The 15475-nt window shown below is 39.0% G+C and overlaps 1 protein-coding gene across 1 annotated transcript in view; it reads right to left on the bottom strand.

Moving 5' to 3' along the window:
• IL13RA1 (interleukin 13 receptor subunit alpha 1) overlaps positions 1-15475 on the bottom strand; it is a 65485-nt gene that overhangs the window by 28731 nt on the left and 21279 nt on the right. The window contains exons 4-6 of the mRNA XM_036304388.1: positions 14911-15031; positions 6453-6640; positions 4033-4184 (exon numbers count right to left, since the gene is read on the bottom strand). Of these exons, the coding sequence (XP_036160281.1) occupies positions 4033-4184; positions 6453-6640; positions 14911-15031 (461 nt within the window). The remainder of the gene's footprint in view (positions 1-4032; positions 4185-6452; positions 6641-14910; positions 15032-15475) is intronic.

Raw genomic sequence — 15475 nt, forward strand, 5'->3', positions numbered from 1 at the left:
TTTTTGGCATTCAATGTCATTCACTAAATGGTTCCTATCAGTATTTGTTAAGAGCTGAAAGGCCAGCTGAATGATGAAGGGTCATCCTTTCAATACCTCATATAGGTGCAGAGAAAAAGCTACTCAGGGACTACTGTACCCCACTGCTGGTCATTTGGAATTAGAGGCCTACTGGGGAATCCCAAGTGTCAACTACCACTTGAGGGATCAGGTTGCAGGCTGATGACCTCCCTCCCTTGGACCATCTCCCAGATAGATAGATAGATAGATAGATAGATAGATAGATAGATAGATAGATAGATTTCAAAGTCAGTAAATTATTGTGTAAATTAAAGGCCTTGGGCTCTTGTTCAAATGTAAATCCTCTTGTGTTATTTATCAGCTGCTCAGATACCTCTATGAGAAAAGGAAAACAAAGGCACAGAGAACCAAGTAGACAGTTTGCAGGGATGGGGGTGGCCAAAAACAAGTCATTCTTACTTTGTGATTCTGTCATGAGCTACCTCTGTCTGACCACAGCCCTCATGTGATGGCACAGTTCATGTTCCAGCCTACTTCCCTCTCTTAACTGGAACACCAGGCAAAATAATTCCTCAAAAAGTCTTGCAAAAAGAAAAAAGAAAAAAGGTTTAACCAGCAGAACTCAAGAGAGCACACAAAAGCTGATGACATTCTAGGAGAGGAAGCAGCTGCTGACCATCTGCTAGGAGAGAGTACATTACACTCAAGTGTATAAATAGAATTAACTCCACATAGGCTATAGTTCTGATTTAGATTAATAAGTTCCATATATGTGTGTTCTCTTCCGTTCAGAAGTTCATAAAAAATAAAGTAATTTAATTCAACAAAAATGTGTTAAGTGATGACTACACAAATGGTGTTATACCAAGTATTCTTTGTCAAGGTTTAATACGTGGAGACCAACTTTTGAAGTCATACTTATTAGCTGTATGGTCTGTAATAAGTTACTTAACCTCTCTGAGCCTTAGTTTCTCTATAAAATGTAAACTACTTCATGAATTATTATAAACCACCGTATGAGAAGTACACAGAAGAGTATATTTGTAGCATATCATAAACACTTAATAATTGATGGCTGTTAGTATTAAGAGGAAGTATTGATGTGCTCCACGGTGTTTAAGAACAAAATCATTGAACTTGGACTTTTGCTGAAATTTTGACTCTACCACTTTCTAGAAATGTGATCTTAGGAGTAACTCTGAGACTGAGTTTTCTCATCTGTAAAATGGGGAGGGGGACAGCACCTAGATCAGGGGTGGGCAAACTTTTTGACTCGAGGGCCACAATGGGTTCTTAAACTGGACCGGAGGGCCGGAACAAAAGCATGGATGGAGTGTTTGTGTGAACGAATATAAATTCAAAGTAAACATCATTACATAAAAGGGTACGGTCTTTTTTTTTTTTTAGTTTTATTCATTTCAAACAGGCCGGATCCGGCCCGTGGGCCGTAGTTTGCCCACGGCTGACCTAGATCCTTGGGGTTACTGTGAGGACTTAATGAGACAATTCAGATCAAGTGCTTATTAAAATACCTAGTGCATACTAATTTCTCAATACATGTCAGCTGCTATTAATAGCAGGAACAGCACAAAGTAAACACCACCTAACTCCTCCCTACAGCAACTTATATTTTTAGTGGAGAGAACAGGCCAAAACAGGTGATCAGAGTAACTAACAGGACATAATTCAGTGCCAAATGAGTAATACAAGCAGCATATGTATTCGGGATTTGACATGAGAGCAATAAAGGCTGGAGAAAGCAAGTATATTTCAGTTTTCTGATCGCTCACTTAGTTGGAAATGCAAGTTGCACCCACTCCCCACTTGGAAGCCCTTTGCCTTTTCCCTTTGCAGTATTGTATGGGGACATCGGTTTCTGTTCTAGATCATGGTTACTCTATTTCAGAAATAGATTGATCTGCAAATGCCCAGAAGAGCTCTGATCAGCTGTGGACCTGGTCGCTTCCTTTGGAGTTATTAAACTGTCAACACTGGCTTATTTTAGTAAGTAGAGATGCTCCTCAACTTATGATGGCGTTACATCCCAATAAACACCTCATATGTTGAAAATATCCAAAGTCGAAAATGCATTTAATACACCTAACCTACTGAACATCATAGCTTAGCCTAGCCTATATTAAACATTCTCAGAACACTTACATGACCTAAAGTGGGGCAAAATAATCTAATAAGGGTAATATGCAAATTGACCAAATGGTGGAACGACCAGAACGCCCACGGCCCCTCGCCCCGGCTGGCCCCACCCCTGAGTGGGCACCCCAACCCTGATCAGGGGTGGTGGGGGCAGCCAGCAAACTGCCCACAGCCCCTAGCCCCGGCCGGCCCTGCTCATGGCCCCTTGCCCCAGCCGCCCACCCCCGATGGCCCCCATCAGGGCAGGCTGGCTGGACCCCACTAGTGCACAAATTCATGCACTGGGCCTCTAGCTTTATAATAAAGTGTTGAATATCGCATATAATTTATTGAATACTGTACCAAAAGTGAAAAACAATGGATAGTCATCACTAATGTACACAGTTAAAAGCACAGTGGGCCTGAAGAATGTTTGAAGCATTGCTAAAATTAATTACACATGAGAGTGTATCATACTGCATAGCACTAGTCCAGGAAAAGATCAAAATTCAAACTTCAAAGTACAGTTTCTAGCAAATGTGTATCGTTTTTTGTGCCATCGTAAGTCAAACCATAAGTCTGTATTTTGAAACTACCTTGAGTAGCTAAAGCAATTGAACCAAGGAATTTGCCCACGTGAGCTGGGCTCCTTTAAAAGCCAATACAAAACACTTGGTTTCGAACCTCTAAAACTCAAATGCACAGGGCCGGGGCAGGTGGCACACAACTGAGTGGCACAGTCCTTGTGGTCTTGAGGTGCCACCTTATGGAAACTACACTCTTCGGGTACCACAGTTTTAAATCTAGGTAAAAATTTCAAATTAAAAAGACAAACAAAACTCCAGTTTGTGGCCCAAACAAAAATGTCTGAGGCCCAGTTTGTGACCTCTACTCTAAAGTCTATCAATGAGACTGATGCCCTGAGGTTATGCTGCATGATGTTATGCCCAGTGTCCCACAGGGACCTCTAATTAGCATATTTTGTACTAGATTCGGAATAATAAAACTGTATATAATCCAACCAATACTAACTACTCAAATTTGAATACTTTAGTTGCCACAAACTCTAAGAAAACTGAATGGCCATACCAGAGCCTCCAAGTATCTACCCGATCTGACTCTAGAGTTCATTCTGTTTTTCACACATGCCACACTCATTCCTTCCAAGGCTTTGTACTTGCTGTCCTCTCCAACCCCAGATCTTCACATGGCTAGCTCCTGCTCATCATTCTGGTCTCATCTCTGGTCACCACTTTGGATGATTACCCTACCTACTATTTCCTCAGGCCTTCCCATCACTGTACTATATCACCCCATTTAATTTTCTTCATAGCATCCATTCCCTAAAATTAGCTTATTCATTTATATATTTATCTTCTTATTTATATTTATATAGTGCATGGCACATGGTAGTCACATAATAAAATTTTTTTGAAATATGTTTTTACTGATTTTTTAGAGAGCAAGGAAGGAAGAGGGAGAGAAAAACATTGATGTGAGAGAAACGTTGATCAGCTGCCTCCTGCACACACCCCAACAAGGGTTCAAGCCTACAACCTGGGCATGTGCCCTGGCCAGGAATGGAACCAGTGATGTTTCAATGCACAGGACGATTTTCAACCAACTGAGCCACAAGAACCAGGTCTAATAAAATTTTTTTGAGCAAATGAATTAATATATGGCTTAAATCTTGCAGTCAATGCTATCATAAACCCTCAAACCTTCCACCAACCTATTTCAGACAAGGAATTATCATCATCATAATTATGTGACAAATCTAAGAGCTAAATTTCATTGATATTTCAATGTGTTATACTATAAGAAATTCAAGTGAAAGAAAAACGTCCAAATAAAAACAACAATCTAAGAAACACTTACAGATAAAATATAATGCGTCTCAGTTTGGCTGTTATTGACTTCTACTTGATAAGATAAGCAAGTGCTAATAAAATTCTGTGGATTCTTCCCTAGCACGTATAAGTCACCATGTTGAAAGAAGAGCCTTTTAATATGTGGAGGATCAGGTTGCACTGAAAGAGAAATAGAAGAATACAAATTAGCTTCCAGAGTTTATTTTGATGAGATACATATGTGGGAACAGATAACAAAAGTCACAAAGTTAAATCAAAATAGGGCTGATACTTTTAATGGCCTTCCATGATCAGGCATACAGTTCTAGATTTCTGATTAGCCATGGTTAACGAAGGAAGCTTATGTTAAATTGCCTAGTAATGGATTTAAGGAACATCTTTAGGTGTCTGGCAAATGGCATGAACTCTGATATGCATCTGGTTAGAACATGGCCAGGGTATAATCAAGACATCCAGCTGCATCATAAAGAAAAGAAGTGTCTGGTCCAGATGTGCCTCCACCTAATGGGTAACAGGGGCACCAAGTGCAAGGGGTTTCCCCAGCTGTTACCCATTTTGCCAATCAAAGACCACAATTTAAACATTAGCCTAGTCTCTGACACATGCTACAACGATGATGAACCTCAAGGACATTATGCTAAGTGAAATAAGCCCATCACAAAAGGACAACTACTATATGATTCCATTTATGAAGTTTCCAAAGTAGTCAAAATCATAGCAACAGAAAGTAAGAAGGTGGTTACCAAGAGCAGGGGGGAGGGATGAGAGGTAATTAGTGTTTTGGGCCATCAAGTTTCAGTTTTACAAGATAAAAAGTTCTTGCGATCTGATGCACAACAATGTGAATATATTTAGCTGCTGAACAGTACATTTAGAAATGGTTAAGATGATAAATTTAATGTTATGTGATTATAACCACAATGTAAAATAAAGTAAAAAAAAATTAGTTTAGTCAATTTAGTTTTTTTGGGAGTCAGCTATGTGTAAGACCGCGCAACAGAAGAGAATGAATAATTAACAAAAAATCTGAAGATGTCACCTTCTAGCTGAGAAGTATCTCCCTTTATGTCACCACTAATCTCTAGGAAGAAAATTAGCAAAATGAGCTTCAAAAGGTCCATCGAGGACAACCTGCCAAGCAAGGAAGAGGACAAAGAAGGGCTTTGCTTCAGATTATCCCACTTGGCATGTTACCGCAACTTCACTCCCTGGACCTACAAACTAAGCTCCCTTTGGTTCACTATTAGAATTCACTTCCCTGAGTATCTGAAAGAGCAAATAGTGTTCTGCTCACAGACTTGGGAGCTTTTGTTAATTCATGGTTATTTGCCTATACATTTTCTGTATACCATTTAGCCAGTATCTGAGCTCCTTGTCGGGGTATTGCAACATATAAACAAACACAATGCTTATAGTAGTCTGCTTTAGAGATTTACAAAACACTTTTATACACCTCACATCATTTGAACCTTCTACAGTTGACCCTTGAACAACAGAGGGTTAAGGGAGTCACTGCCACCCCTAGTCAAAAACCTGCATATAACTTTTGACTCCCTAAACACTTAACAACTAATAACTTACTACTAACCAGAAGCCTTCCCGATAATACAAACAGTTGATTGATGCATATGTATTTTTATATGTATTATATACTGTATTCTTATAATAAAGTAAGCTAGAGAAAATGTTAAGAAAATCATATGAAAAATACATTTACAGCACTGTACAGATTGAAAAAAATACATGTATAAGTGGACCCACACAGTTCAAACCCATGCTGTTCAAGGGTTAAATGTACAATCCTTTGAGATCAAGAGGGACCATGCACCCCATTTTATAGATGAGGAAACAAAGAGAATGTATATAGCTTTTCCAAAGTGAAGAAGCTAGCACCTCAAGCAGATATTTTATTTTCAAGTAGGAGGCTCTTCCTAATAGGCTGATACTCAGCTGCACTGGTTGTTCTCACTGATCAGTGCCTGGACCGCTCAGAATGTTAGACAATTTGAATATCACCCCTGATCATTCTACCTCCAGTTTAAGCTTTTTAAAAATAAACTATAACATAGATTGTTCAGGAACTATATTCAATCACAGTTATTCTGCAGCACCATCCTGTCAAGTATTATAAGTAAAAGAGAACAGATCTTAAAAGTCAGAGAGCCTGGGTTCCAATCTTGGTTCTATAACTAACTGCTTGCTGTCTCAATGTACTCATAAGTGAACAAGGAGAAAACATGTGCATAGGTACTAAATAAAATAATTTCTAAACTTGCTTCTTTAAAAAAGATCAAATAAAGATATATAAACATAGTCTTGTTTCTGGTAAGATCTTTAAAACAAAATCTGTTTCTATTGTATGTACTGATTTTTCAAAAGACATTAACACTTTTATCCGCGCTGTCATAGAGGACTTTGAAAACTTACCACGAGAAGTTAAAGGCACTATATGAAAGGATGGTCTAATTTTTCCTGCATTATCCTTGACCATCACTTGAACACTCTGTGGGTCGACACTGGAATTATTTACTTTAGTCAGAGTAAAAGAACAAGTAATGCGTTGACCTTCTCTAGAGATGTTTTCACATTGATGAATTTTTCCCAGGCTGCTGTGCCTACAAGGTAAAATGAGACAATCTTCTGCATTATTTTTAACAAGAAACTCAAGAAACAAAGGCAGACATTGTTGGGTTGGGTGTTGTTTTATTTTGTTTTGTTTTGAATGACCTAAGATGTCCATGAAAAGCAATATTTGCAAGATAGATTTTTCTAAAATGATACTTTACATGGTTCCATTTTATACTCTAAGAGAAACAAATGCTCCTATAGCCATGGAAACTATAGGAGTACTGGTTCTTTTCCTTCTTCTGAATACGAAGTGTTATGAGGGCAGGGTGAGAAGTTTTATGCTTCTTGAAAATATCCCATCTGCTGAATTCCATGGTTCTCCTCTGGTCCCGCTTTCTGCTCCTTCCTTGTTTTCTTGTCTTGTTCCACTCCCTTCTCTTCTCAGAGGGTTTCCATCCAGTCAATAGCCTTCTTCACATCTCTCTGTATTTCTTAGTCCCACATCTGTTCAGCCCCAGCCTACAATTTCCATCCTTTGATTAGAATTTCTATGCTAGGGATGCCTAGTCCTAACCTCTCACCTTGGATCCAATCCCAGATTTCCAAATGCTCCATTCTAGTGTTCCACTCTTGCCTCAAATTCAATGACCAAAACATATGTCCCCTTTTCCCTGACAAATTGCCTTTCCTTCTAATGTTCCAAATTTCCACCAGTGTGAGCTCATTTCCTCTGGGCTCCTCAATTTCAGTCTTTGAAATTCCATTTTCCCCTCCTTTCCCTATATTCTATCACTAAATTCTGTTATTTCTTTCTTTGCAAAGCTTCTTGAATTCTCTCCTGTGATATTTCCATTGGTCTCACCCAGTTTCATGTCCTAATCACTTCGGATTTCATGTCTTCTCCAGACTGACCTCTGGGACCTTCAGTATTAGTTCCCTCCAATCACTGCCAGATCTATGTTCCAGAATACACTGGCTTTCTAAGTGTCTTACTTCACCATGTGGTTTTAACTGTCTTCCATAACCAGTACTGCTGGTGTATTATTTCCCATTTCGAAAACCTCTACATATACCTTTCCTCAATGATCATCAGCACCTAGCACAGTGCAAGCACAGAGAATGTGCTCACTACACATTTTTGTCTATGCTATCAAAGGATTCTGTTTTGTAGTAAGTGGCAGAAGAGTCAAGCTTTACATTATCAGCCACAATGGGAGCTGTGCAAAGGGAAACAGTTTAAATAATGGACTAAGAGTAAAGAGTTCAAAACCCTTGACCTGTTATCGCAGAATCATCTATAGTCATTTAAAATGTAGATTTCTCAAACCCTCTCCCAGAGGATCCTATTTAGAAGGCCTAGGGATCAGCATTTTAACAGCAATTCTCCAGCGGATTCTACTGCAAATCAGGATTTATAAAATTTAGATATACTCCCATAAATATAGTCAACTGATCTTTAACAAAGGAGCAAAGGCAATACCAAGGAGCAAAGATAGTCTTTTCAACAAATGGTGCCAGAACAGCCAGACGTCCACATGCAAAAAATAAATCTAGTCACAGACCTTACACCCTTCACAAAACTAAACTCACAATGGGTCACAGACTTAAATGTAAAATGTACAACTATAAATCTTCTATGTAATAACAAAGAATAAAACCTAGATGAACTTAGGTATGATAATGACTTTTTTAGACACAACACCAAAGGTACGATCTATAAAAGAAATAATAAGCTAGACTTCATTAAAATTAAAAACTTCTGCTCTGCAAGACAATATCAAGAAAATAAGAAAACAAGCCACAGAATGCAAGAAAATATTTGCAAAAGACACATCTGCTAAAGGGCTAATATCCAAAAAATACACAAAGAACTCTAAAAACTCAACAAGAAAACAAACAACCCAACTAAAAAATGGGCCAAAGACCCTCACAGACACCTCACCAAAGATATATAGATGGTAAGTAAGCACATGAAAAGATGCTCCACAATAGAGAAATGCAAATTAAAGCAACAATATAACACTAAACACCTATCAAAATGGCCAAAATCCAGAATGCTGATGACACCAAATGCTGGTAAGTATGTAGAACAACAGGAACTTTCATTCATTACTGGTGGGAATGCAAAATGGTCACTGTGGAAGACAATTTGGAAGTTTCTTTAAAAAGTGAACATACTCTTACCATACAATCCAGCAATCATACTCTAGTACTTACTTAAAGGAGTTAAAAATTTATGTCCACATAAAATCCTGCATATACCATTCATAGCCAGAGTTGGAAAGCAATCAATATGTCCTTTAGTCCTTCAGGTTGCAGGCTCAATCCCTGGTAGGGGCCTGCAGGAGGCAGAGATCGATGTTTCTCTCTCATTGATGTTTCTCTCTCTCTCTCTCTCTCTCTCTCTCTCTCTCTCTCTCTCTCTCTCTCTCTCTCTTTCTCCCTCTCCCTTCATCTCTCTGAAATCAATGAAAACTTATGTCCACACAAATCCTGCATATACCATTCATTGTTAGAGTTTGAAAGCAACCAAAATGTCCTTCAGTAGGTGAATGGATAAAATAAACTGTGGTACACCCAGAAAATGGAACATTTAGCCCTAAAAAGAAATGAGCTATCAAGCCATGAAAAGACATGGAAGAACCTTAAATTCATATTACTAAGTAAAAGAAGCCAGTTTGAAAAGGCTAGATACTATATGATTCCAACTATATGACATTCTGGGAAAAGGCAAAACTATAGAGACCGTAAAAGGATCAGTGTTTGTCAGGGGTTGGGGGAAGAGATGAAAAGGCAGAGAATAAAGAATTTTAGGGCAAGGAAAATACTCTGCATGATACTATAATCGTGGATACATGTTATTATACACGCATCCAAACACATAAAATATTTAACAGCAAGTGTGACCCCTAAGATAAACTATGGACTTTGGGTGATAATGATGTGTCAAAGTAGGTTCACCATTGGTAACAAATGTACCATTCTGGTGGGGGATGTTGATAATAGGGGAGTCTGTGCATGTGTGGGGATAGGGGTTATGTGGGAAATTTCTGTATCTTCCTCTCAATTTTGTTGTAAACCTAAAACTGCTCCAAGAAAATAAGGTATTAAAAAAAAGAAAAGTTCAGATCTAATATATTTAATCCTTCAAAGGCTGTGCAAAGAAATTCTTCAATATAACAAAATGCTCTTGTCCCTTAAGAAGCAGTACATAAGGCTTTGCTCCTAATTGTAGGCCCCAGTGGTTCATGAAAGAAAACAGTCTTTTAAAAACTCACTTCCTTGGCTAGTTTTTAGAACAGACAGGCCTGGAATGTTTTCCACAGACAGCCAGAAACAGAAACCAAGATACTGATGACATTTCTGTTACATAACTAAAGAAAACTACGTAGAAAGTTAATTTTTTTTTGTTTCAAATAATGAAAGGAACTCTTCTAATGGGAATCGAGATTCCTTTTTCAGTTTTGTACCCTGAGTATGTCACATATTTTCATGGACCCCAGATATAAAATTTATTTTTTGTTGTAATTTAGAAAAAATAAGAAAAAGTGAACTAATGTTTCTTAAAATGTTTTTTGTTGATTTTAGAGAGAGAGGGAGAAGGATAGATAGAAACATCAATGAGAGAGAAACATCAAGAAAAACATCGATTGGCTGCCTCCTGCACTCTTCCTACTGGGAACTGAACCCGAAACCCGGGCATGTGCCCCAACCGGGAAGTGACTCAGTGATCTCTTGATTCATGGGTCAATACTTAACCACTGAGCCACGCTGGCTGGGAAATATTGGTTTTGAATAGACAATTTGGGGGGACTTCCTGTGAAAGATTAGATGATAAGCTAAGACAGAAGGCATTTAGCTGCTTCGTGTTAAAAATTCACACACTGGCCCAGCCCGTGTGGCACAGTTGGTTGAACATCATCCCCTGCACCAGGAGGTTGCAGGCCAATCCTCAGTAGGGGGCATGAAGGAGGAAGTGATCAATGTATCTCTCTCACTGATGTTTCTATCTCTCTCTCCCTCTCCCTTCCTCTCTCTGAAATCAATAAAAACATATTTTTAAAAATCTTTAAAATTCACACACTGAAATCCTCCACAGACTCACACTGCAAACATACAGAGGGAATGGACAAATGAAAGACTATTTCCTCAACTCTGAAGATGATTAATGTGGTAAGAAATTCCCTAAAACTCACTGACATGGCTAGTCGGTAGTTACTAAGGTCAGGCTCCTTCAATGCCAGACTGTCCCTCCAGAGCCACAAGTCACAACCCTGGGGCTTCAAAATGACACTACATTTTTGGATTGGGGATTAGGGAAACAGTCTGAGAGCTTTACATGATTTAAACTGATACCTAAATCAATTTCAAATGCTTGGTAAGGCCGAAACCGGTTTGGCTCAGTGGATAGAGCGTTGGCCTGCGGACTGAGGGGTCCCAGGTTCGATTCCGGTCAAGGGCATGTGCCTGCGGTGCGGGCACATCCCCGGTGGGGGATGTGCAGGGGGCGGCTGATCGATGTTTCTCTCTCATCGATGTTTCTGACTCTCTATCTCTCTCCCTTCCTCTCTGTAAAAAATCAATAAAAATATATTTAAAAAATAAACAAATGCTTGGTAAGGAATAAGCCATATGTCTCTCCTTCTTTTGTGATTCTGATTGTAAAGAATCTCTCTTGGGGAGAGCAGAAGAGGAGGAAGTATGGGCTAGGTGCTATTCCTTCAAGATAGGAGAAGAGGCCAGCAATGTGTGTACTGGCTATATCTGCAAGGGAGTGGGATGAATAATATAAAACAATATAGCTATCATGTATGGAGTGCTTACTCTATACATGTTAGCGGTTAGACATGGCTCTAAACACTTTTCATACAACAGCGGCCCTCACAACAACCTGAAGTAGTACTATTATTACTATTTCCATTTTACAGTTTACAAAACTGAGGCTCAAAGAGAAGGCACTTGCCCCAAATTACACTTGCTAGTTAGAAAGAGAGCCAAGATTTGAACCTAGGGAGTGTGGCTCCAGAAAAGAATAAGTTATGGGATGGTGAGGGCAGAAAATATAGAATCTATATCAGCACAGGCCAACAAAATTTTCTGGGGTTATGGAAATATTCGATATCTGTGCTATCTAATACAGGAGCCACTAGCCAGGTGTGAAATTGTCTAGTAAGACTTGAACAATGAAGTTTTAATTCGCTTTAATTTTAATTAACTTAAATTAAAATGTAAATAATCACATGTTGGCTAGTGGCTCCTGTGTTGGACAGTGCAGGTTTTTATTATAACAAGAGTCTATGCTAATGACCAACTCCAGGAATGTGTATGACAAGAAGTGCTACTCTTAATCCCTGCCCCATTGAGTGCAAGGAACCATCACTTTCTTGGGATGACTTCTTGAGCCACATCCAATGATGGTAGATTTTGGTTTGCAGGCTGAAAGGCAATCCAGGCACTGTCTGTTATCAGCTTTGGCAGGACAATGCATCAACCTGGAAGAAGATTGGTTGTTCCAGTCTTTTGTAATTTATTCACCCAGGAGGGCAATCATTTCACAACTTGCTTTAAGACTTGGTTGTGCTAGTATATTGCCCAAGACACTTCCCTATTTTTCTTGTAAGAAATCCAAGGACTACATCACCATCTACATCACCCCAATTCCTACATCTGGGTTACTTTCCTGGGTAGTCTTGCTATGGAATAACAAAGTTTCGAGGCAGCTCCGTTTCCTTTCCCTGCCCCCTCTATAGACACAGACTCTTTAAAGATCTTCCCTGTGATTATACCAATACTGATACCAGGGAAAGCAAGAGGAGTTAATAGCGCAATAAACAAAGGATGTTACTAACTCTTAAGAGCTCTTAAAAGCCTGTAATAACAGCTCTCTCCAGACTTCACTGCAACATCAACAGAGCCAGGCTATTCCTTTTAAGACTTAGTTCTATAGCCCTTTCACTAGCAATTCTTTAGGGCAGTGATGGCGAACCTATGACACGCGTGTCAGAGGTGACACGCAAACTCATTTTTTTTGGTTGATTTTTCTTTGTTAAATGGCATTTAAATATATAAAATAAATATCAAAAATATACATCTTTGTTTTACTATGGTTGCAAATATTAACAAATTTCTATATGTGACACGGCACTAGAGTTAAGTTAAGGTTTTAAAAATGCTGACACGCCGAGCTCAAAAGGTTCGCCATCACTGCTTTAGGGAGTCAAATCTACTCAATCCTCCTCTTTTTAGCCCTGAACCATAATGTTCCTGAGTTGTATATCCCTCCTAAATTATTACCCCAGTTCTGAATGTTCTTTCGCTTTAATTCCTACCAAACATTCAAACTCATATATGGAGCCCGCACCTACCATGTGTCAGGCACAGGGGAAAACAAGACACAGTCCCTGCTCTCAAGGGAGACCGCAGTCTGGGGAGGGCTACCACAAAGTAAACAGGAAATGACAACACAATGTGCTGAGTACTATTGCATGGGAAAGTGCAAGGTTCCGTGGGATACAACTATGATGGGGCACACAAAGCTAGACTTCAGAGGTCAAGAAAGGCTTTCTGGAGAGGAAGTAATGTTTGAGTTAAGATAAGAAAAAAGAAGAGGAATCCAAGTGATCGGGCCTACCTCTCTACATTTTAAGCTGTAGGAGCAAAGAGGCATGTATCTTACCTCAGCTGCCCATTCAGTGCTTTACCCGCAATGTGTACTAATTAAAGCTTTATTGAATTGAATTGATTAACCTGGTCCTTTCTTCCTTGTCCTGTTGCTAATAATTCTAGTGGCTAGAATCTAGCCTCTAAAGCAGTGGTTCTCAACCTTGGCTGCACATTAGAATCACCTGGGAATCTTTTTAAAATCCTGGGCCTCATCAAGAGTTTAAAAAGATTCCCAGGTGATTCTAATGTGCAGCCAAGGTTTGGAGGATGAAGCCCAGAAATCAGGATTTTAAAAAGATTCCCAGGTGATTCTAATGTGCAGCCAAGGTTGAGTACCACTGCTCTAAAGGAAAGGAAATGATTAAAGATGAATTTAGAAATTTAACAGGTTTTGTAGCTGTAGTCATAAATATCAAATATGTTATTTTGTGGAGAGCTAAATTACTTTGTAAATCTGGGCATGATATAATTTTCCCTTTTAAAGGTAGACACCAAAGATTCATACATTACTGGTAGGAATGGAAAATGGTACAGCCCTTCTAGAAAATAGTTTGGCAGTTTGTTATAAATCTAAATATGCAATTACCATAGCACCTAATAACTGTATTCTTGGTCATTTATTCCAGAGAATGGATATATGTTCACAAATATTCACAGAAGCTCATCCATAAGCAAAAAATTAGAAACAACCAAGATATCCTCCAATGAATAAATGCTTAAACCAACTGGTACATCCATATCATGGACTACTACTCAGCAATAAATGAACTATTAATACACACAACACACAACAACTTGGATACTATACAGAGGTGGGTTTTTTTTTAGTCAGCCTCTAACAGTTATATGTTGTATGATTCCATTCCAGTAACATTCTTAAAATGACAAAATTATAGAGATGAACAGATTAGTGGTTGTCAGAGTTTAGAAACTTGGGGGAAAGGAGTAGAGGGAGAGGAGGTGCTGAAGGGAGGTGGATATGGCTATAAAAGGGAAACTTAAGGAATCCTTGTGGTAATGGAACCATTCTATATCAATACATGTGATAAAATTGCATAGAACAGGGGTCCTCAAACTTTTTAAACAGGGGGCCAGTTCACTGTCCCTCAGACCGTTGGAGGGCCGGATTATAGTTTAAAAAAAAAAACTATGAACAAATTCCTATGCACACTGCACATATCTTATTTTGAAGTAAAAAAACAAAACGTGAACAAATACAATATTTGTACTTGCATGTGGCCTGCGGGCCGTAGTTTGAGGACCCCTGGCATAGAATTACACATACACACACTCATATGAGTGCATTTAATACTGTAAACATTGGATGAGTTGAGTGGACTGTACCAATGCCAATTTTCTGGTTTTGATTTTGTACTCTAGTTACACAGGATGTTACCATTGGGAGAAGCTGGGTGAAGGGTATGCAGGATCTCCTTGTGCATTTTTGCAACATCCTGTGGATCTATAATTATTTTTGAAAGTTTTTTCAAAGTAGCCACCAAAATCAAATGCATTTTTCACTAAAGCAAACTGCCCATCTCCTGGGGTGTTTCGAAAAGAATTAGCTGTTCTTTAAAAATACTAAGTTAGATCCAAATGCTCCCAACACCATCACAATCAGTCATTTCTCTGTAAGTCTCTTGTCCATACTTACCAGTAGGAGAGAGTATAGTTAGTGTCAGGACTTGTGTTCCTTCCCGGGAGCCAAGTGCACTTCATGTAGCTCAGGTTGTGCGAAACACATTGTAGCTCAGTCACAGCCGACTCAGGATCACCTAGAATACCGAGCCAAGAGTTTAGGACCTTCCTTTCCTTATAAGGCAGACTAGCCAATCACTCTGGGGCATGGGAATGGTAGGGGTGCTGCATGCTGCTTTACCCAAATCTAAAATGCTCACAACTTTCTCTCTCACCTCCCAATACTAAGAAAATACCTTTGCCGAAACCGGTTTGGCTCAGTGGATAGAGCGTTGGCCTGTGGACTGAAAGGTCCCGGGTTCAATTCCGGTCAAGGGCATGTACCTGGGTTGCGGGCACATCCCCGGTAGATGTGCAGGAGGCAGCTGATCGATGTTTCTCTCTCATCGATGTTTCTAACTGTCTATCTCTCTCCCTTCCTCTCTGTAAAAAATCAATAATATATATATATATATATATATATATATATATATATATATGTATATATATATGAAAAGAAAATACCTTTATTATCATTGCGG

Source organism: Myotis myotis, unplaced genomic scaffold (genome assembly GCF_014108235.1).
Source record: "Myotis myotis isolate mMyoMyo1 unplaced genomic scaffold, mMyoMyo1.p scaffold_m19_p_4, whole genome shotgun sequence".
Lineage (NCBI taxonomy): Eukaryota > Metazoa > Chordata > Mammalia > Chiroptera > Vespertilionidae > Myotis > Myotis myotis.